The following is a 23,889-nucleotide window of genomic DNA, read 5'->3' on the forward strand; positions in this document are numbered from 1 at the left end:
TTCAGCACTAAATAAAATTAAATAACCTCATCAAGGATGATAGTACTAATCGTTATAAAAGAGGAATGAGTATTAAACTCTTAATGAAGTCCAGTCAAACAGGACAAGTGTTTTAATGGAAACACTGGAAGGATTTCACCTATGTGAACATAGAAGTAGTGCCGCTTCTCATGAGAATTAGAGTTATCTCGGGATCGTTCATGAAACAGGATAAGCACATGACCATTAAAAGTGCTAAGCAAGATTATGAAGGAACACGTAACGCAGGAGCTATTATGTGTGTGGTATTTTCGGTTATATCATATAGGAATAACTGGTTCAATGCTGCGGTAACCAGAAATTTCGAAATAACTTTAAAATACTTACAGTAAGGAAATATTCAAATCGCAAGATATATTTCTTTATGCATGATAACTGTTATTATTCTGGCAAAGTTTTCATTATTTTAAAAAACTAGTGGTGGATTGTCGAAAATCAGTGGTTTTTGAAAAAATAGAAAATTTGAATTTTTCAAAATTTCGGGAATTTCCTGCCAAAACGTCTTTTGAAATTTTGAATTAAAAAGTGCGATGTGTGTGTTTTGTCCCACATCGAAAATGTAAAGAAAAGTTGTGTGGTTTATATGAGATCCTGTGAAGAGTATTCTTATTTGGAGTTTTTGGAGGAGGTGATATTCGGGTGACGCACTGGAACACACGCACGCACGCGCTCTTGGGCTCGAGTACGGGCACGGGCGTGGGCATGGGCAGTGAGATAGTGTGACTGTAGTAGAGCTAGATGGCGCACTTTGCACTTCACACGTACCTTGTGTGACCTCGGTACGATCGCAGTGCGATAGGTTTGGTCAGAGTCTTAGGGCGGTGGATTTGAAAATTTGAAATGAGTCTGGGTTTTATATGTGACTGAGAATGGTCGGATCTTTAATCTGAAACGTCCAGCCGTTTCTAAAAACGGATAGCCACCTTGAAAGCCAAAATGGTCCGAAAATGGATGGGCCAGGATGATCTAACGGTCAGATCTTCTGATCTGACGACCAGAAACGTTTAGGATTAATTAACAACGGCCAAAAACGTTTTCAAACGTTCTGGACCATTGAATACCGCACAGCAACGGTGCTATACCTGATGCCTATATAAACTGGACCATTCCAGTTCGATTTCATCATCTCAACACACCATTTCTCCCATCAAATCAGATACAATCCAAATCTCCGTTATAGAATACTGTGAACATCTCTACTATCTAAGTCTGCCAGAATAGATCTGCTGTGTCAAAATTGTTCCATAGTGGACCCATCGTGATTGCTGCACGCTGGATCCAGATAAGGCTTGTCTTATCCTGGAAGCAATTCGTCTGTAACCCATCAGCAGTTGATAATGAGGCGAATCACATTTTAAGGACATCGTATTTTTACGTGATTCAGCCTAGTGAAATAATTTTTTATAAATTTATTTTTTTATATTTTTGGTGTATCCAAACATTAATTTGTAACATAGAATGCATCATGTTCTGAGCTTGATTTTGATGTAAGAAAGAATAAAAAGAGAAGTCAGACACCATTTTCTGGAATCATAACAAGAATAACCAGTCGTCCATGATCCTTACTTTACTCTTGATATGATAGAATAAGATTTACTCATGACTTGGATTACTACAAACGACATAGGCAGAACATATACTGGGTATGTCCCAAGTGGTAGAATCTCCTCATTGTTGAGGAGCAGAAACCAAGTTAAAAATAAGACAACTCCTACGCCGTTTGTTCTGCCCTCTCTCTTCTTTTTGACAAGGTCGAGTGCAGTTTAAATAGGCTACGAAATCGTCGGCTCATGGGTGGCTGATGAGCACTTACGAAAAATTATTCATTGAGGTGAAAACTTATCATGAATGAGCCATGCAAGATGCCATGCTACTGTCGGCGGTTGAACCGCCTATGGTTGAAAAATCACTAATATTAAATGCAAATCCTAACACGTAAAAATTGGTGGTCTATTCTCCGAAGACAATGAAAGTTCAAAACTAGTAAGATCGTCGTACATGGATGGAGGGATATGCGACTTTATCTCCGCAAGGTTGTTGAAAGTCTCTATGGAGTGTAGCCAACCTACCTTACCATTTCTTGCCATTAATCATTGAGGGTGACTGGACGCGGATTGCGTCCCGTCCTGCAACGCTCGTTTCCAGCTGGGAACGGGCAGCAGCTTTTACTGGTTATTGTTGAAAATTTCCTCGAGGCTACCGAAGTTTGGATCAAGCTGATATTTATGTTTTCCACTCATCCAAGTCCTTGTGACGTTATCAACCGGTTGGATGGCAAATAAGAATTGTAGTGGGCCAGGGAAGCTTTCAATGGTGGACGTTTAATCAACACTGTTTTTCTATGGTGTGGTCCCCTGAGAGATGTATATATCTTATTTTTGGGTTCAAGGGCTAAAATAAGCTGAAAAAATGGATGGACGGAGTGGATAAAACATATACATCATGGTGGGGCTACGGAGCTTTGGGGTCACTGGCCAAACCGCATCATAAAAGTCAGAAGATACTGAAGGAGTGTTAGATTTCTATTTCAAATGTGGTTGTTGTGTCATTGAAATGAGTTGGTTTGTGCAGCTGTTTTCTTTTGGTGGTGTTAATGCTATGTTTTTCAAGGGTGTGGTTTGGATGTGAATTTGAAGGCCCCACAATTTGGATGGCTTGGATGGTTTGACATAATCACCACCATTCTAACCATTTGCATTTTTCACACATACGACCCACTTGACAAGCAATTCACAGCCACGTGTGGGACATGTTTTCCACACGTGTGGAATGTGCAACAACTGCTAGCGAGTAGAAAGTGAGATTGGTGCGGTAGTCGATTACGTGCGGCCCGGCCTCATTAAAAACGGTGTGGCCCTGACTGTGGGCCCCACCTTGATGTATGTATTGTATATCCACGCCGTCTATCCGTTTTTACATATCATTTTCGGGCACGACACTAAAAATTAAGAATATCCAAATCTCAAGTGGACCACAACACAGGAAATAGTTTTTATTGAACGCCCACCTTAAAAACTTCTTAGGCCACACCTTAATGGCCACCGTAAATGATTATTTTCCATCCAACCCATTGATATGGTCAAACCGACCTTGATGAAAGAAAAAAATAAAAATCAGATTGATCCAAAACTTGTGGCCCACAAAAACTTTCTAACGGTCAAATTCCGCTGGTTCCTACACTGTGGTCCACCTGAGATTTGAATCCTCCTCATTTTTGGGTTCAACCCTAAAATTATATGAAAAAACGTTTGGACGGCGTGGATATACAATACATACATCAAGGTAGGTGGAACCCACAGTCAGGACCGCACCTTGTAGGGTGAGGCTGCCCGCACCTAATCGGCTCCCCCTTGGGTGGTGGAAAAGATGCAGCGGGGCTCAGTTTATTGGAAGTGGCGAGCGCATCTGACCTTTCAATTCTCCAGAGGTGAAAAAGCTGAGGTCTTGCTCAATGCCATCCACTTTAATGATGCAATGATCGTATTTTAATCATTCTGTGACGTTTAAACTGTGGGGCCCACTTCAGATAGGCCATATCTGCAGAATGAGATTGATTGGCTAATAATCCTATGCACTGATTAATGGAACTTCATCTCTCAAATCTACACCGTCTATTTTTTTTGTACTGTACCGTTACGTGGTCTCCTATCCGCCAGCCAGTACATGAAGTTATCCGTTCATGAACGCATCTAACGTGGGGCCCACGATTTGGACGGTTTTAATTTGAATTAAATCTGAAGTGGGCCACAAAAAAACAACTTGATCAGATCGCAGTCCTCATCAAAGAGCAACAATCATCAATGAATATCCAACTTTGAATCCCGCTGATTGGACGGTCAGGATTGATCCAATTTTTGCATTGTGGGACCATTCAATTGCAGTACGTGCATACATCCAGACGCCCGCATGTGTCACAATGCAAGACGTGTGTGAGATCTGAGCCTCCCATCAGGTGAGATACACTCTTTAGATCTTCTATCATAAAAACCAGATCATTTTACACATCAGGGCAGCCACTGCATATCAAAACTAATGAATGGCTAGAATTTTTTTTTAAAAATTGAACGGTCAGTTACTTTCTACATGCTGGGCCATCGCGCTTTTTTCAACCTTGTGGAAAGCTCAGATCTTATACACGTGCGGGCGCATTTGAATGTGCACTGGACGCGTGTGAAATTAGAGAATCTCCGTACAAGGTATTAATGGTAGCGTACATCGTACCGTTTGTCTGGCCACAATTTCCCATACCAGTAAAATATCGGGTTGTCAACGTGGCAGATAGAACATAGGTGATGCGGATTGCCTTCCATAGCATGTTTTGCAACTTCATGCAACTTGAAGATAGGTGGGCCCACCGTGATGTTTGTGAGTAATCCACTCCGTCCATCTGTTTTTCCACTCCATGTTATGACATGGGCCAAAATTAAATCAGATCCAAAACTCAAATAAGCAGCACAAGAAGAAGGAGGATTGAACGTAGAATGTTGAAATATTGGTGGGGCCATAGAAGTTTTGAATTAGGCTAATATTTTTGTGTTTTCAGTTCATCCCTGTAGGAATATCCTTATGAACGGTATGGATGACATATAAACATCACGATGGACTGCAGGAAGGTTTCAACGGTAGGGATTTCTCTACTCATTTTTTACTATCGTGCAGCCGACTTGAGTTTTCGATCTGCCACATTTTGATGCCCGTGCTGTTACATGATCGGAAAAAAACGGATGGACAGGATTGATTTCTCACAATCATCATAGTGGGCCCCACCTAGCTGTCCCAACACAGGGTGGTCCTCACATGAAGATATTACGATTAAAAATTATGATGGTCCACTAATGATGTGGGCCACACATGAACGTTGAACCTGGACTACTGGCGACCTTTTCCAATAAAGCCCGTTCTTTTCAAGTACAGGTGTGTACCACTCGTTCGTACGCGGACTGACTGCGTCCGTCCCCTGTTTAGATGGACTCGGTCCTGGTTGAGGCTGTATCAGCCCTGCCGTGATGTGTGTGTTTTATCCACACCGTCCATCTATTTTGAAAGATCATTTGAAAGGATGAGACCAAAAAGGAGGTAGATCCAAGGCTAAAATGGACCACACCACAGGAAGCAGTGGTGACAAAGATGAGGGACCACTGTTTAAACCTTCCTAGGGCCCACCGTATTTTTATTTGCCATCTAACTTGTTTATAAGGTCACACCAGGTGGATGGATGTAGGAAAAATACAAATATCAGTTTGATCAAAATTGTACGGCTCTCAGGAAGTTTCTAATGGTGGCCGTTCAATCTTCATTGTGTGGTCCATTTGACCCTTGGATCTGCCTAGTTTTTGGGTTTGTTCCTTATAATTATCTGTAAAAATGAATGCACGGTGTGGATAAAACACATTCATTACGACGGGCGCCACAGAGCTTCTGCCATGTATGAGTTGGTCCTATCAGGAGCAGGACGCAATCCGCGTACCACCCATTGAGGGACGTTGATTTGCCTGTGACCCTGACCTGCAGGACGTTCCTGCGGTCGGAACTTACGTGGGGCCCACTGATATGTCCGTGAGATATCCACCCAAGCAGACCAATGGTCTGGATCAATGAACCATGGGCCACATGTATCTAAACAGAAGCCAGTGTATCATGCCAAGATCCTCGGTTCAAGGATACAATGCTCCACTTAAAACCATTGACTCGGTTGACTCGCCCGAGTCATCGATTTAACTACTCAAGTAGTGATCTTTGAAGTAGTAAAGGGGGGTAATTTTTTATTATAAACGCGACCTTTCAACCACGTTGACCCGAGTAAAACTTCTCTTACCAATTTAGATTCCTATCCACGTAGACAAAAATACTCCTACCTTTTCAGCAACTTTTATTAAATTGGGGAGTATTTTCATCCAAAAATCTCTTTTCTATGGCTAAAAAAACTACTTTTATAACATTAGTTTTCGGCCGTCCAAAAAACAGAACACATGAAAGATAAGCGTCTACGGTGCTACTTTTTTCTAAAGGGAATCCTCTGCTAGACTTGTTTTAAGCAGCGGGTACAGCACCTGAGCACCGTGTAGCCACTGTGTTGTGTACGTGATATCCACACCGTCCATCAGATGTAGTTCTCAATTTTGGTTGATGTCATTAGATATTTTTCCAATCCATAATTCTGATGGCCCACATAACAGGGAACAATGAGGAGGGGACACCAACAATAGAGTTGTGCGTGGAGTCATTCATGGTGTATATATTGTATCCAAGCCGTTCATCAGGTGTGCCTCAGAAGGATGAATAAACAATACAAAAATTAGATTGATTCAAAATTCATGCAGGCCCCACCGTGCGAAGTTTAAGGTTTTAAGCTCGATCTAATGGTTTCAAATGCTTTGGCCCACATGAATCGAGGATCGGGATTTTTTTGTGCATGAACGGTAGACATTGAAAGGAACACCTGATGGACGGACTGGATGTCACGAGCACAACCACGTCGGACGCGGATTAGCTATTAACAGGATGAGTAGCGAGAATCACTACTGAAGTGACGTCACCAAGTTCTGTGGGACCCACTATGAAGTATGTGTTGTATCCACACCGTTCATCCATTTGTAGAGATCATTTTAGGGCATGAGACAAAGAACGAGTCAGATCCAAAGATCGAGTGGACCCCACCGCAGGAAACAGTGGGGAGAGTGACACTCACCGTTGAAACCTTCCTAGGGAAGCTGATTGACACGACCTTCTGCATACGTGACAATATCAAGGGCGTATATTTTGATGGGACCCTCTTGATACAACCTATATACACCGTGCCTTATAGACAAATGGCCCTTGTCAGTTTTATCTCTGAAGTTCCCAATTTCCAATTCTATGAAGTCGGTTTTGGTAGTCCGCGTACTACTAAAGAGAACTCGTAGTACTCTGCTTAGACTGGGCCTACCAATTATCAGAACCGTATATGAGGTAGATCAGACGAAAAAAACAGTACCAGTCAAACAATCTTATTCGTTGGATTAATCTATAGTCACGATTTCTTCATTCCAGTAGTCCGAGGACTACCTGCTTTTTTACTCTTTTATATGTATATTTCCGTACCTTTTCCAGGAATATAAAATAGAAAACTCAATGGGACCGCGATATCCTAACTTGCGGTAACTGTTCCCCACTTGAGACAAACATTCATCTAATCCAACCCGTCCATCAGATTATTTGTTATATTTTCAACATAAAATCTAAAATTCAATCCAATATAAATCTTAGATGGGCCACGCCATTTGGAAGGGTGTAAAATCATGCCTAAAACTGAAAAATTCAGGTTATTTGGATTACATGGGTGTTGTAATGTAATAATTTCGACCAATCCATTCAACCTGATTTGACACGTCAGATGAGTAGATTCAATAGCATATACTCATGAAGGTGGACCCCACAAACAATTTGAACGTTTTAATGGTGTGACTTCCCATCTCAACATTTTCCCACAGTGTAGTTAATATGATTATTGATTTAGCCTGATTTTTGGAACCCAGAACAAAAAATGGGTGATGAACTTGATGGACGGTTTGGATCTTGTCCAAATGAAGATATTCCGTCCACGTAAATGAAAGTAATGCCCACTACGTACATACGAAAGGCGCCAGCGTCTATATATGTTGGGAGATCGAAGGGCTTAGTTGCCATCTCTCTCTCTCTCTCTCTCTCTCTCTCTCTCTCTTCTTCCGGCCGAAGCGAAGTGAGGAGAGAGCCTTCTCTCTCTCCACAAAGAGAGACAGATCAGGAACGGATAGAAAGAACGCAAAAGAGTAGTTTTTTTTTTCTATATATAGATAGAAAAAGGGTTCCTACGTCTTACTTCCTTCAAACGAATTCTTCCCCATTTTCTTCAAAGGGAGAGAAAAACAGAGGTTGGTTTTATTCCTCTCTCTATCTCTCTCATCTCTTCCTGCCTCACCCGTGATTTTCTCGATTCTGATGGCTATCTGGATATCTGTTTTTTTTTTTTTTTCTTCCTGCATTTCTCGATCGAAAAGCTCAAAGAAACGCTTTTTTGCTCCTTTCTACCTCTCTGCTTTCTCTCCATTTTTCAATTTAGAGATCGGAAAGGAACGATTTTTTATTTTTATTTATCTCGATCTATGTTTTTTTTTTTTTTTTTTCCCTGCATTTTTCCATTCGGAGCGCTCAGGGATTCTTGATCTCGAAGCGCTGAAAAAAGATTTTAATTTCTGGCTTTCTATTTGATCTTTGTTTTTTGATCCGGAAGCTCAGATAAACGTTGTTTTCGGCTTTCTAGCTATGGATTTCTTTGCATTATCAGATCGAAGCTCTGAAATAACGGTTTTTGCTGTTATTTTATTTTGGGATGAAAGGGATGGCGGTGTATGAGTTGATTAACGACGAAGAGAATGGAATCGAATGTCCAAAGAGGAAGGTCCTTTCGATTGAGGAAGGTTATACGGAGAAAGAACTCGAATCTACAAGGCAGTTTCCTTCTGCGAAATTCATTGCGGTGGAAAGCCAGAAAGGCATCGCTGTTGCCGCTGGCGGAGATGCTTCGAAACGCCGTCTCGTCTCGCTCGACGTCTTCCGTGGAATCACCGTTGCTGTAAGATCCCAATCTCAATATCTATTTTTTTCTTATTTTTGGATTTTACCAAATAATACCTGATTTTCTTTTATTAACTAGTTTCATCAAATCAATGCCTGCATTTTCTTTGATTTCTGGAGTTTTTTTGTGGTGATTTCAGAGATTTGGTAGGTTTGGGTTTCTGAAATTTCCTGTTTTTAGAATTCAAATGCGTTGGTTTAGTAATAATAATTAATCAAGATATTAATATAACGATTAGTTTAAATTCAGAAATTTCTCTTCGTTTCTCCTTCTTTTGAGGATGTTGCTAACGTGACGACGACCTCATAGGAGTTTCCCATGAGATCGAGCTCTGTGGGCCCCACCGTGATGTTTGTAGTAAATCTACCCCATCAAGTAAATGCATCCTTCCATGGTGGGCCATGTGCCTAAAAATGAATTTAATCAATGGCTTAGATGGACCACACCACAAACAACCGTTGAGAGTGGATGCCCACCCATTGAAAACATCCGATCGTTTACAGGGCCTACTGATATGAGGTGAGCCATGTGCCTATAAACCAAGAAATTTCAGAGCATTCCAAAATTCAATTGGGCCTTATCAAGTGATTTTAGATATTTTCGAATGGTATGGCCCACCTGAGTTCCCATGGGCCTAATGGACGGTGTAGATATCTGACACACATCAGGATAGGTCCCATATGGACGGCTGGATCTCTCGGCCAGCGTATCAAATAACTCCAAACCATGGCCCTCCATTTGTCTGATGAACGCTTCTTATTAGCATAGGTGGGGCCCACTTACGGTACGATCCACGCTTACTAATAAAAGAAAATTACGTTATTTAATAAACGATATACGGTTAGGAGGAAAAGGTTGTAATTCCGAATAATATCGAGCACCAAGAAAGAGACGGCAACAGCCAACAGGTGAAAGATGTCCAGTTCGCTGGATTGCGAGAGCATAGACAGACGGAATTCCAACCCAAGATGAAATCATGTGTCCATGCCTAATCACCGTGTGATCTTGATGTTGGTGGTGCCCGTGTTTGCATGGATCAGGTTTCTCACACACGCAACACGTGCGAGGTTGCATACGAAAGATCACGTTGATTGGCTGACCTGATTAATAGAATTTTCATTTTTACCGTCCATTCTCTGTAGGATCGTACAGTCATGTTGTGTCGTACGACTAGGACCGTTTATATTGGACGCCACTATGCTACGTGTACCATTCGCTATGTGTTGGGTATGGATTATCATACTCTTCAACCGCACTAGTTGTTCTAGTCCATTGGCTACTTCTGTTTTGAGTAATGGCCTGGAGGCCATGGTAGGCCCACTTGCTTGTATTCTATTCCTTGGTGCTTGTGCACATCAGCATAGATGAACGCCTCATACACGTGGCATAACTTGAACGGTGACCTGGACCTAACACACTTGATACTTAGTACGGATTTTTAATCACTTAATACTAGTACGGATTTTTAAAATACTATAACAAAAATAGCATTTGCCACTTAATACTAGTACGGATTTTTTAATACTATAACAAAAATAGCATTTGGAGAGAACCAATCAATCCGGATTATCCATTAGGTGGTCTCGCACATGAAGGCATGTAGCAACTAGAAATCAACACGGACCAGAAGACCTAATTCATTGGTAAAGTGGCCTTTTTGAAGGTTCATTGAAAGATTAATTTTGACTATCCATTGTAGAGGCTGTTGATTGGACCGTTAAAATTCTTCTGATCGGTATGATTTTTTGCATGGTAGCAATGAAATATTTGATCAGACCTAATAGACGCTCCGGATGAACTAATTTGATTGTCCAAATGTCGTGATGCAAGTAGGAGCACTATAACTTAGGAAATAAAGGGCTGGACTACGGGATAATCGTTTGTTAGGTCATCCACGTGGCATGGATGCTTATCAACCCGGGTCATTCAAATGGCGTGACGAATCCTGGATGATGGTGGGAACGAAAATGACACTGATCGGATGACACTAAACAACGGGTTGCAGGTAGATGGATAGTTAAAAGTAGGGGAATTAGCTGGCCATACAAAGTGGCACGTGTGATATTCAATCACCACTGTTTCCTTTGGTATGGTCCACCTGAGTTTTGGACCTGCTTTATTTTTTTTGGCTCATATGCGAAACTGATCTGGAAAAACAGATGTACGGCAGTTTTGGATCTGCTTTACTTTTGGGCTCATATGCTAAAATAATCTAGAAAAACGAATGGACGGCGTGAATGTAGAATGCATGCATTAAGGTAGGACCCACCGCAAGGGCCTCATCTTCTTGGGTGCTCCCATAAAAAATATCAGCTAGATTTTTTATTTACTATCATTATTATTATTATTATTATGTACTTCATCCTGGTCAGCTACGTCTTATTAACGGTTTGATGAAAGTTTTACCCCATGGTGACCCCACATAAACCTATGATTCGTATTCTATCCTCATTGTTCCCTTGGTGTAGTCCACCTAACTGGTGGATTTGGCCTATTTTTATCCCTCAGGCATAGAATCGATGACAGAACCTGATGGACGGGGTGGATTTTACATACACTAATTGATGGGCCCCACAGAGCTTGCGTGTTTCTGGCTATATGAAAACAGGTGTCGTAGAGGATTCCATTCTGAAATCTCCGAGTTGACTCGGGCGCTTGTGTGCCATGATTGATAGATCCAGACATCTGCTTATCCACACTCGGAATGAATCATCCTTGAAAATTTCAGCGATGGAGACAGATCTTCCCATGCCTGACTCTTTCTTTCAGTAGGGTCTTAGTATCAGGAAGTTTTTTTTGGCACTCTCCACGCTCACTAGCTCAATTATCTAACAGAGGGCCCACTAAGTCTGATACCGGACGCGTCTCACCTAATTCCTGTAGGCATAAATAATGGGACGCGGGTTTCTGCGACAGTCTTTTGCAGAAATTCCTGCGCAGGACATCTACGTGGGTTACACCGCCCCATCTATTTGTTTTCCCAGCCCATTTTAATGCATGCGACCAAAAATGAGATCCAAGACCCCCATATGGGCCACACAGTAGGCCACTGTTGAAACATTTACATGGTCACAGAAGTTTTTTTTTTATTATATCAGGCTAAGATTTTTGGTTTTCAGTTCATCCCAGTGGGAATGACCTTATAAACGGTTTGGATGTCTTATAAACATCAAGGCGGATCCTTGGATGGTTTAAAGGATAGGTATTTATTTTCCTAGTATTTCTTCCTGTGTGGCCTGCATGGGCCTTGGATCCACCTCATTTTGGTCGTAGGCCTTAAAATGAGCTTGAAAAACGGATAAACGGATTAGATTTCTCACAAACATCACAGTGGGCCGTACTACAGAACTTCCATCCGCGTCCTTAATAATGAGGCTAGCACAGAAACTGCTACATATGACTCCACTTTTACCGTTTTACGTCCCTGAAACTTCACTTTCACTGCACTGAAGCGTGTTGGCTCGTTCCTGCCATCCTGACATGCTCTTTGATTACACACGTCTTAATAATGATGAAGGGTTTTTAAGGCTAAATAATTTGAATTTTGCCGAACAATGGAAGCTGCGTAGATGGATGCTTTTGAAGGGCAAAAGTACCAAATCTCTCTCTCTCTCTCTCTCTCTCTCTCTCTCTCTCTCCCCTTCAAAAGCACCAAATCTCTCTCTCTCTCTCTCTCTCTTCCTGTTAAAGGCTGTGAAGTGGAGAATTATGTAGCCGACATGGTATATATAACGTCCAATCCGTCTAACATATGAAACTCACCGTGATGTTCACACCACCCAAATATCTAGCTGATCAAGTTACCACATGGACCACTCATGAATATAGATTGTTTAAGTGGTGTATATTAATTTTTATGGTTAGGTTCAATCCTGAGGTGGGGCCACCGTGTACAAAACAAGCGGATGGATTGCTTTATCACCTTCCATCTTATCCCTTCTTCTAAGTTAGCTCACCCAACCATCACTTCCTGTATTAGTTTTGATCGTACACACTGCGGGATATAAATTGCAATGGCTTGGAGCATATGACATTTTTCATTTTTGGTGGGTGTTTGGATGCCTCCATTTTACGATTTTCATTAAATAGCTGCCTATTTTTCATTCTTAAAAAAAAAAATGCAGTTAGCTAGCCATTGATTGACACGTTCATATGCGCCATACGTTTGAAAATCGGAACCGTACATCAAACTCACCGTCACAAAAAAGCCCACCCCAATAAAATTTCAAGCCGTTGCATGCCTGGGTGGGTCCAATCGTGGGATCATCCCAGCAGTTGGGATACTTTCAACACTATTTTCAGTCACTTTCGAGAGGAAAACCTGTTAAAATACATTTTTAGTGGCATCCAAACATCCCCCTTCAGCTTTTGCACATTCTAACATGAGTTTGGTTCTGGTAGTCCTACTGACCACAGCCCATTTCTCCAATGTTCAGTTAGGTGTATAGGTGGTCCTCCCCCACGAGGGTGGGCCCCTTACCCTCAGGGCCACACAGCCTAACCTACTTTTCCCTTTGTAACTTTTAGGCATTCTCTGAATTTGGCAATTTGGCCATGGATGCATTCCACTGATTGTAGTGCGTCCAAATGCTTTTTATTTTTTTATATATATCAGAAATGCTCCAATGCTCTCCCAGCACTACATGCTGTAGTGCTCCTAGTTCCGTTGGGACACATGCACAGTCCTATACATTAATCCAAACCGTCCATTATATCCAACACACATTTTGTGGACTACCATATAAAAATTACTCCAATCTGACAAATATTAACCATTTGATCAATGGACTTTAAAGAGATTGTTTACAAAAAAAAAAAAAAAGGTTCCAATCAACAATTTGATCCATCTACTTGTTAGGACCATCATGGATTGTTAGTCATTTTAAAGAATCACTTTTGTTTGGAAATCATAACCATCAGAGAAAATAAGCCAATTGAAGGATGGATTGGATTAGCAGATAAGTGAATTTTTCCATGGTGGTCCATAAAATGTGTTATGGAGTGAATAGACAATTCAGATCGATTGATTGGACTTTCTGAGTGGATGAATGCAACTAGGAGCAATAGTGATGTGGAGCATATCTCTTTATCTTTTGCATTTTTATTCCCATGGAAACGATGTGGTAGATGACCTGGAGAAGTTGCCTCCCATTACTCCACATGGAAATCATATGGTACATGATATGTGCCCATATACTTAGTGGTGGCAACTTGCAAAAAAAAAAAAGAGGCTAAAAAAGGAAAGCAAGTTTGCACTGCTAGATTCCTTAGATATTGCCGTCCGTATAGATGTATAGATGTACGGAGCCACTTTACCTAGTGACAGAAACACCAAGTGTACGTGGGCGCACACGTGCAAGTATTGAAAGTATCAAATGCAAATGTTTTCACTATAATTGGGGTGCAAACAAATCTCTGTGAGCCCCACCACGAGGTATGTCTTGCTGTCTTTGGTCGTGGGGCCCAAAAAAAAAAAATACATGCCAATCCATGGCTTAGATGGACCACACTACAGGGAATACTTGGGACGGCATGCCCTCCCCTCCGGACTATTCTTGTTCGTGGGGCCTAACTAAGTCATGGATTGGCCTGACTTTTAGGCTATTGGCTAAACAAGGAATGGCATGCATGATGGTCGAAGTGGTCATGAGCACTTCAAGGTTGGGCCCACGTGACTCATGTATAGAGTTCTTTGCCAAGGAATCGTTAGGGTGGATTTCAATGCTTCGTTGAACTGAACACAATTCTTGGAATTCTTTTTGGTTGCGTTTGGATGCTGTTCGAATTGGATTTTAAGTGCTACTCTGGTCACTTCCTCACTGTGAATGTAAACTGGAATTCATTTTGGTTGAGCCATCCAAATACAGTTAAATTCTAGTTAATGATCATCTAAAAGGATATATATATATATATATATATATATATATATATATATATATATATATATATATATCAATGGGGGATTTAGGGTGTGGCACTTTGATAGAACAGTGACAACTCTCCATAGTTATACTAATATGAACATTCATCTTGTCGAAAACTCTTTCTTTTCAGACCTGATGTTATATGACAACAACATATGCTTCCCGAACTTCAGAAAAATGCAATCTCACACAAATGAAGTTAACATTTCCATTCTAGCATTTTTTTTAGGTGATCGTATGAGTTTCTGCATCCCACTCAGATTTGGCAGTTCCTTTTTAAATTTCCTCGCGAGTTGACTTTCCAATATGAAATTCCAACTTGGCTTTGTGTAGTCAATGACATGAGGTCTCTATTCCTCGCTATTGCCCACCATGGGCATATTCTCCCAAATCAAAGTAGTTTTTGGGATTATGGCTAACTCATAGATGAGTCCTTTCAATGAACAGTTTGGTTCATAGGTTCGCAGTTGGCCTGCCATAATGCACCAATCACAGCCAGTCTTATTATATATTTTCCAATAAATGAATGTCTGTGTGTGTATTGGAGTGCGATTGTTTACGTATGCGAAACATTCATCTTTAATCTTTATTTATTTGTCTCAAAATACATATTTCAAGTCATTTCGAATTTTTTCTGTGGTTGGAGAGAGACCTTTTTCTATGTTCAATAAGGATTAAGGAGGCAAGATCCTCATAAGTCATATGTAGACTCTTTTTTCCCCCTCCACTGGAGTTAGTGATGAAAATTCCATCATGGAATGCCTGAGCCCAGGTGTCACGATGGGCACTTGTTTCATGGGAATTCTTGAATTTCTCTATATAATAAACCTACTGTTGAATGTTCCAAAGTTTTGAGATCCATCTACCAAACATGATTGTTTGCTTCGCAAGCCAGAAAATGCCTTGTTCTGGTTATGCACAGTCTGAGTTCTTCTCCCATTTAAAACCTGTTGGTTGCAAAGTTGTATCTTTGTAGATCAAAATATGGCAATTTTTTTTTATTAATATGGAATGTCAGATATGATACTATATGCATATATGTGCGTATAGATGTATTCATGTGTTTATGTATGTACATAGTCATCTATTGCTACGTGGTGGGTGGGTTCAAAATTTAATAGAAAATTCCATTATTCCATGTCATTTTTATGTGGTTTTTATCTTGTCCTTGATGATTTTATGACCTTGATTATTACTGGCTTTCTTTTGTCCAAGCCAAGTTTATTGCTGGTTCTTATCTCATCTTTGAAGCGATGATTTTCGTGTGTTTCAATGCTCATGTGTCACTGTAAATTAACTCATGATTATATCCACCATATGTTTGTGCTGCTGCTAGTTCTAATATGCACAATTTGATGGTGTTTAGCCAGTCTGTTTTTTAAAGGTTTCTTTGTTGCTAGAAATTGAATCTCTTGTACAAATATATGGTGTTACATGTTAAATGGAATTGCTATCTCATGATGTATCGGTTATGATTTCATAATTGTAGCTCATGATACTTGTGGATGATGCTGGTGGAATGTTCCCTGTAATCAATCACTCACCATGGAATGGCGTGACCCTGGCGGATTTTGTCATGCCATTTTTCTTGTTTATCGTTGGCGTTTCGCTTGGACTTACATATAAGGTATATAGTTCAGCTTCTGCTTTATATGTCCTAAGAGTTTCCAGATTTATAGTTTGTGTAGAAAGAAAATATGTAGTATTCTTGAAAGCAAAAGATGTTTTCTCGAAAGTACTTTCAGGCAACGAATACCTTTTTCTATTTTTCTTTTTTAATGCAAGCACCGAATAACTTCATAGATCTTTGAAAATTATGTTGAAGCAATGAAAATAGTTTAATTATAAGTTGTGGAATTTAATCATTTGATAGCTTCAATCATTTTGCATACAGAAATTGCCAGGCAAAGGTGTTGCAACTCAAAAGGCTGTGCTACGGGCATTGAAACTGTTAATCTTAGGCATTTTCCTCCAAGGTACTTGACACAACCACTATTTTCTACTCAAATGCTAAACGAGGGATGCCTTTGTTTTAAAAATTCCTCTTTTGATATTTATTTATTAGATTTTCTAGTTAGAAACATGAGGGGTAATTTGGTAGCTTGGATTCAGTTTCTTACTTGAGAATCTAGATCCAGGATTTGAAATCCCTAAGATTTGGATTCTGTCAGTTGCTTTGCAACCTGGATTTTCAATCCTGTGGAATCCAAACATTGTATTTGGCAACTTGGATTTTTGGAATCCATTTTTTTTTTTTTGTTTCTGGGGCCCACTGTGATGCAAAAACGACATCCAAATCCAGCCCCAGATCCAGCTCCACCAAATGACCCATACAATACATTGGTTGATGTTTGAGAATATTAATAAATGTATTTAACTTGTTTCATTGTTTTCCTTTCTTGCTCCCAGGAGGTTATTTTCATGGTGTTAACAATTTAACTTATGGAGTTGATATATCAACCATTCGATGGATGGGCACACTACAGGTATGCATTTTGACGTTCCACAGTTCGTCATTGTTAAACTGACTACATGTTGTAATTTTTTTCTTTGATGAAAAAGGACCCATCAGTGTGTATCTCATGTTGAATAATATTCAGAGCTTCGTCTCACGTTTTATTGGCATGATTCACATATCTGTTAAACTTCATTGAAACTTGGAAAGGATCTCAATGCAATTTCATGTATAACCAGACTGACAGCACTTTGACTTGTATCTATGCAAACATAAACATGGTTTAATATTGCTTACTCCTACATGGTTCCTATTATTGAACTTTGGATTTTTACTATTCTGTTCTTTCTGGGACCAATTTTCGTATTGCTAGTTCTCCTGAATTTCTCATTCCAGATGTCAAGTTACATTTGCAAGAGAAATAAATAAAATTTCTATTTACTGTAAAGCTAAAGCAGGCTATTATCCAAATTCATGGTTGAAACAGTCAAACAGCCATAAGTGACAATGATTGTAGTCTGAGTTCTGCATGTTTTTCTTCTGTCAAAATTAACTGATGAACGATCATCTTGCCTTTCTCAGAGAATAGCAATAGCATATCTTCTGGCTGCAATGTGTGAGATTTGGCTAAAGAGTGACAAGGATGTTGATTCTGGGCTCTCCTTAGTAAGGAAATATCGATTCCAGTGGTATGTGACTTTATATGAAACAACTTCCTTCACATGTCAAGCATATTGTTGAGCTGTTTGTTGTTTCACTTTTCGTTTGTTTTCGATTTTCCATGTTACACATGTTTATGGCATTTTTTTTTCATGGCTTTCAAGGCTTTATGTTTCACATTTTTCTTCTTTTTCCCATCTGTTACTTGTTAATATTAGCAATATTTAAAAAATATATACTTCATTCGATTGTGCCCAAGAGAATAGAATTGGAAGTGTGCAGTTCGGTCAAATAGGAAACGTCAAAAACTAATAATTTTTAGTAGTATTTGTAATGAGGAAGAAGCCCTTCAACTCTAATTGAAGTGAAAGTATGGCAATTTGGAGCCCAGTTTTCAATATGAATGCTAAGAAAGGTAAAAGCAATTTTGTGCTTCCACTTTATTAGACATCATTGCAATTCGATTTGATGGTGAATCCAAACACACCTTAGAAGTTCCTAAAACAAATAGAAGCTTGTCGAAAGTTTGGATGTCATTGTCGCTGTTTGAAATAAAGATTAAAAAATCCATGCGGTGCTGTTCTAGGAAAAATTGATTCTTATCTAGAAAACAGATCTAAAGCTGATCAGTCAGTAATTTTTTTTCTTCCATTGCAGGATTGCATCCATAGAATATTTCTGGTAGTACCTGTTCGCTGATTTTGGTTACCTATTTTCTACTTAGCAATTCCTCTTTTTCTTAGCCTTGCTGCCTACATGATGAAAGATAACATTTAAAAGAGGAGAAAAAATTACAACAAATCTCCCTAAATAAAAATGATTACCTTCCATGGCCCAGACCCTTTGACGAGTCCCAATTGGTAACATTAGCAGAGTCTCTTTCCACAATCACCGGCCCTTAATGCAAACATTGGCCTTTCAAAAATAATCCCTTTCATATCTTCAAACATAGCATCTGTATCCTTTAACAAAAAAAATATATGCTTTGTTCGCTCCAATGTTGAACGCCTGTGGCATTACATGTTCAGGATTGGCTGATCCAAATTTCTTGTTACCTTGCTATATTGTTTAGGTTGGTCGCTTTAATCCTTACTACCATGTATTTGAGCCTATTATATGGTTTATATGTACCCGACTGGAAGTACCAGATACCAAGTGAAAGCTCCTCCGTTCCACCAAAGACATTCTCAGTGAGTTCCAGCTGTCGTTTCTTCTTTGCTTGTTTTTTTTTTTTTTTTTTTTTCATGTATTGGTTGCACTTTTCATATGATTATATTGATTTTCTTTCTAGGGGCAATTGTAAACACTCCTCCTGTGTCTTAGAGAGTTGTTGCAGATTTCCCACACTCTTGTTAACACAATGTTATCTCTGAGAAATGGACTGTTTTACACCCATATCATAAGCAACTAGCTATTGACATGGCCTACATCCATAGTGAGTGTATGTCATCCAACCCATCCAGCATGGTCACTCCATCAGGTGGCCCACATGATGATCGGACTATCCTTCTGGACAGATTGGATACCTTTTATACATAATGGTGATATCCACACGTGGGCAAAAAAACGAACTCCTCAAGATGAGGGTATTTGGCACAGATTCCTCCAACCTCTCTAACAGAGGGAGACACTTTCAATAATCCAAAACGGTGGGGAGGTATTTACCATTGCATAAAACAGAGGGGAAGTGTTTACAATTTTCCTTTCTTTTAATTATACATCTGATGACTGATTTATTCTATGGAAAGAGTAAAGAACATCACCAATCATATCAACATGATATGCTTGTTTGGCCCAAAATTCAAACTTTTGCAGAGATCATTACCATTCCTATAGTTTTTAAGTAATAATACACTGATTATCTTCATTCTTCATTTTTATCTTAAGGTGACTTGTGGAGTAAGGGGTGATACTGGGCCCGCTTGCAATGCCATTGGAATGATTGATCGTGAAGTTTTAGGCATTCAACATCTGTATAGACGGCCAATCTATTCAAGAACAAAGGTCTGTATTAAAGTTTCATTGTTATTAGTGTTATCTTCGTGGAAATCTCTCTTTCTTTGATTCCATGATGGTTGTCTTACTTTCTTTTTTTTTCCCTTCTTCTTCGTACAGCAATGCAGCATTAACTCGCCAGATTATGGCCCACTTCCGCTTGATGCTCCTTCATGGTGTCAAGCCCCTTTTGATCCTGAAGGACTCTTAAGGTTGGTTAATACCTATCTCTAGCTAGCTACTATAGCCTAGCTAGTTACCAAAGGAAGGAAATAATTGAACTCTGATTCTATTTCTCTTCCTTCAAACCCATCAATGTCATGAAACAGAGAAACCTGTCCTTAACTATAACATGCATTCACCATACCCCACATATTTTCATATTTCTACTGCTCAGCTTTGAAACTTTATGCAAACAGGAATGTAGTTAAAAACGCATGGAGTAACCAAAGGAACCATTGAATCTCTTTTATATCTTTGTTGACAGTACAAACTCAACCTTTTAATTTGTTGTGTTTATGTTTATTGCCTTGTGAGTTTAATATTACATTGGATATATGTGAGAGAGCGGTTTGTAACTCCTATCTATATAGAGGGGCTCATGTCATCTAGTCTTGCGAGTGGAGTCTGTAAGCAATGTAGCACCTTGTGTGCACCTGGGAGCCCTAATCTAGTATGAGTGCCCCACCCCTTATTTTAATATAGGTCTTGTGTTTCTCTTCGTCTTTTAGTTTGTTGAACTCTACAGATAATGAGCAGATTTCAAGTGGTTTTTAATGTTGTCCTCTTCTTATGTATTTGTTTTCTTTCTTTCTTTCTGTTTTTAAAACCTTTCCAACCCAAGTTCTGATCCAAATTGAAAATCATATTCTTTTGCATGGGTATGTTCAGCAGCACCACTTTTCAATCGAGATAATCACACGGTTTCACATGTAGTAAAGAACACCATGCCTTGCATTGCGCATTGTTTCGTATTTTCTACAGAACCTGCATACCTTGAGAGCGCTCTTTGAAACTTCTTTGTTTTCCTGTAACTAAGATTTTTCTTTTCTGATCATTAAAATAATCTTGTGTTTATGTTCTTGCAGTTCAGTAATGGCTGTTGTTACTTGCTTGATTGGGTTGCACTATGGACATATCATAGTACATTTTAAGGTAAAACATTAGATTGCTCCTTGTCAACTGACTATTGTCACTTTTAAAGCCTTTTTTTTTTTTTTTTTTTCTGTTTTTATATATTTTTAATTTAAAAGCTTTGTCATCACTTATTATGCAGGATCACAGGGATAGGATCTTGCAATGGACGATCCCTTCCTTTTGTTTGGTAGTCCTTGGCTTGTCCTTAGATTCTTTGGGTAAGATTAGAAATCTCCTACTTTTTAATATTTATTGATTCAATAGTAGTAGATATCAACTTTGGTATGCTAAACCCTTTGATTTCCTTTCTATAGGGATGCACGTGAACAAGGTTCTCTACAGCTTAAGTTATACATGTCTTACTGCCGGTGCAGCTGGCATTCTTCTTACGGGAACTTATCTTTTGGTCAGATATCCAACTCTTCTCTCCTCTTTCCATGGGAACTTGTGCATTTTATTTTGTTATGCCAAACATTGGTTGAATCTGAACTTTTTTTTATGCCAAACATTGGTTGAATCTGAAATTGGCCGAGGTTGCTTAAATTTTTTTCAAGAGTTGGGCTGCATTTGTATGCACACATTAATTGAATTGTGATGATTCAGTTTGATCTGGATGCAACATGCAATTCAGTTCCATAGTCATCCAAATGCGACCCTAGAGCATCTCGGGAAAGGATATTGTGCTAAATCTAATATCTAAATTACTCATCGAGCACTCAATCATGGTAAACATGGCATACATATACGAGATCCAGACATTTCATATGTTACACCGTACTATGATGGGCCATGCTTCAAAAACCACACTCTGTCAGATGACCATAGTTGCCAATTTGAGGAATTTTGCTGATTAAATGCTGAATGTTGATTGGACTTTGTTGGGCCCTGCCGTGGGTGGACCGCACGTCGAAAGTCATGCTAGGTCAGACAATCCTAGTTGCTGATTGTGGAGGACCTTTGCCTATCAAATGGTTACTATTGTTTAGACTTCATTTCTAAACCACCCAATCGTAGTCCAATTATAATCTTCTGAAGTCATCCAATCAACGGCCACTATTACCCAACTGCATTCATTTTTAGGTCAGCATAGCACCTATGTTAGGTACCCATCATTTAGATCCAGGCTGTTTATATGTTGGCGCACATTAATTCTAGCCAACACTCAGTGGGCAGAATCTCTTGGCCCACATATACAAGATCCCCGAAGTTTTGATTTGGGTCTTAGAATGCATGGGCCATGTATTAAAAATCACATTAGGTCGGATGTTTCTAGTTGCTGATTGCAGGATATTTTCCCATTCAATGCTGACTATTGGTCAGAGTTGATTGCCGAACTGCTGAGCCGTGATTGAATTGTTATCCTCCAAAATCCTCCAATCATTGGATAGAATTACCTGACTGCAGGGATTTCTTAGTCTACACAGCACAGCATCACAGTAAATGCCCTCCATGAGAACAGTTCGTGTCTCATTCATGTGCCACACATGGATGGGCCATATCCAAAAATGAAGGGGATTTGATTATGATGGCCATATGATCAGTTCCCTGAAAAAGGGGCCATTCGTTCAACACAGACAATCGGTCAACATTCAGCAGGCAAAACTCACAACAAATACCCAGACTTGCACAATCTTCCATTTTTTTGCCTACTCATGGTAGGCCACTCGATTACGGTCCCAATCGACATGTTTCACATATGTACTGTGCTGGAACTGCAGATGACTTCTATTGCTGTTACCAAAAATGCAGCACCTACTTTTAATTTTTAATGCTTTCTGTTGTCGTTACTGCCACTTCAATGGTACTTAGAAGGTGAGGATCTTATTTGTTTTTTATATGTTACCATTGTGTAGGTTGATGTGCATGGGTACAGGCGACCCACCATAGTGATGGAGTGGATGGGGATGAATGCCCTGATGATTTATGTCTTAGCAGCCTGCAATATTGTCCCAGTTATTCTTCAAGGTTTCTATTGGAGGAAGCCTCAAAATAACTTTGTAAGTCCTCTTATCTACTGAGTTTGGACCAACAACCAAATTTGATTGCCATCATTGGTCAAATAAAGTGGAAAGAACCAAATATTGTTTACCTTCCTTTGCATCATATCATGGTTTTAGACTCGGATTGACTCGCTAGACCCCGAGTCAAGTCGACTTGGATGATATGTATTTGACTCGTACGAGTCATACTAGACTCGTCTGTCTTAAAACCATGCATCTGTGAACCAAATTGCAATTACATTACTTTTTGTGCCATTTTGGCCTACGATGAAATTAGATGTTCGCAATTCAATTTGCTTGTGCATCCAAACACAGCCTTAATAATCTCTCTCATGTAGTCTCTCTCCATTTCTTTCTCAAACACATGCATCTGTATCTGTATCAAACATTCTGATATTTTTGTTGCTTGTTCAATGGTTCTTTCCAACAGTTGCGCTTAATCGGAATCGGTTCTTGATGATTTGCTGGGGGAATTGAATCCGTCGGTTGTCTCAGTTTTTTTTTTCCTAATGAGGGTTCGCTGGGTTCGCCACGTATTGCCCTGTCATCATCACAGAGATAAACTCCTTCCAACTTCAATTGGGAATGGGGAAGAAAAGGACCAGAGTCGGCTATGTACATGTATATGCAAAGGCAGGTTTCTTCTTGCCAATCTCAACTGCCTAACATGTGCTTATTTGGGGAAGGGCTCTTCGTATTTTCTTCTTTTTCCATATTGTGAAGGGCTGATTGGATATGAAGAATTCGAATAGAATTGTAAACCTTTAGCATATATTGTATATATCATATATATAATGATTAAAGTTTCTTTCATACTATCTACTCCCTATATTGAAGCCAGTTGAATTGCATCGATTCCGCATACGGATGGATGTCTTTGAGTGGTGGGTTCATAGTTCTAGGACTCGCTGGGTTGACTCAAAACTCGGATGAGTCAACCTGATTTGGCGAGATTTACAGCCGAGTTGTTGGCGACTCAGTCCTGGTTCTGAGCTGAGTCATGCAGTGTGTCAAAGTTTGAAAATTAATAAAATGTAAATGGGGAGAGAATAGAACTTACCATCTCTAAGGGAAAAGGTTGTACTA

General features: G+C 39.7%; 1 protein-coding gene across 1 annotated transcript; it reads left to right on the forward strand.

The window, feature by feature from the left end:
* Positions 1 to 7,717: 7,717 nt before the first annotated feature.
* Positions 7,718 to 23,621, forward strand: LOC131246484 (uncharacterized). The gene is made up of 14 exons (XM_058246660.1): positions 7,718 to 7,928; positions 8,394 to 8,629; positions 16,046 to 16,183; positions 16,451 to 16,532; positions 16,966 to 17,042; positions 17,594 to 17,700; positions 18,744 to 18,861; positions 19,559 to 19,675; positions 19,787 to 19,878; positions 20,755 to 20,821; positions 20,943 to 21,021; positions 21,118 to 21,209; positions 22,657 to 22,800; positions 23,234 to 23,621. Exons 2-14 carry the CDS (start codon positions 8,396 to 8,398, stop codon positions 23,258 to 23,260), a joined length of 1,374 nt encoding a protein of 457 aa, XP_058102643.1. The 5' UTR covers positions 7,718 to 7,928; positions 8,394 to 8,395; the 3' UTR covers positions 23,261 to 23,621.
* Positions 23,622 to 23,889: the final 268 nt, after the last annotated feature.

Source organism: Magnolia sinica, chromosome 5 (assembly GCF_029962835.1).
Source record: "Magnolia sinica isolate HGM2019 chromosome 5, MsV1, whole genome shotgun sequence".
In the NCBI taxonomy this organism is placed as follows: Eukaryota; Viridiplantae; Streptophyta; class Magnoliopsida; order Magnoliales; family Magnoliaceae; genus Magnolia; species Magnolia sinica.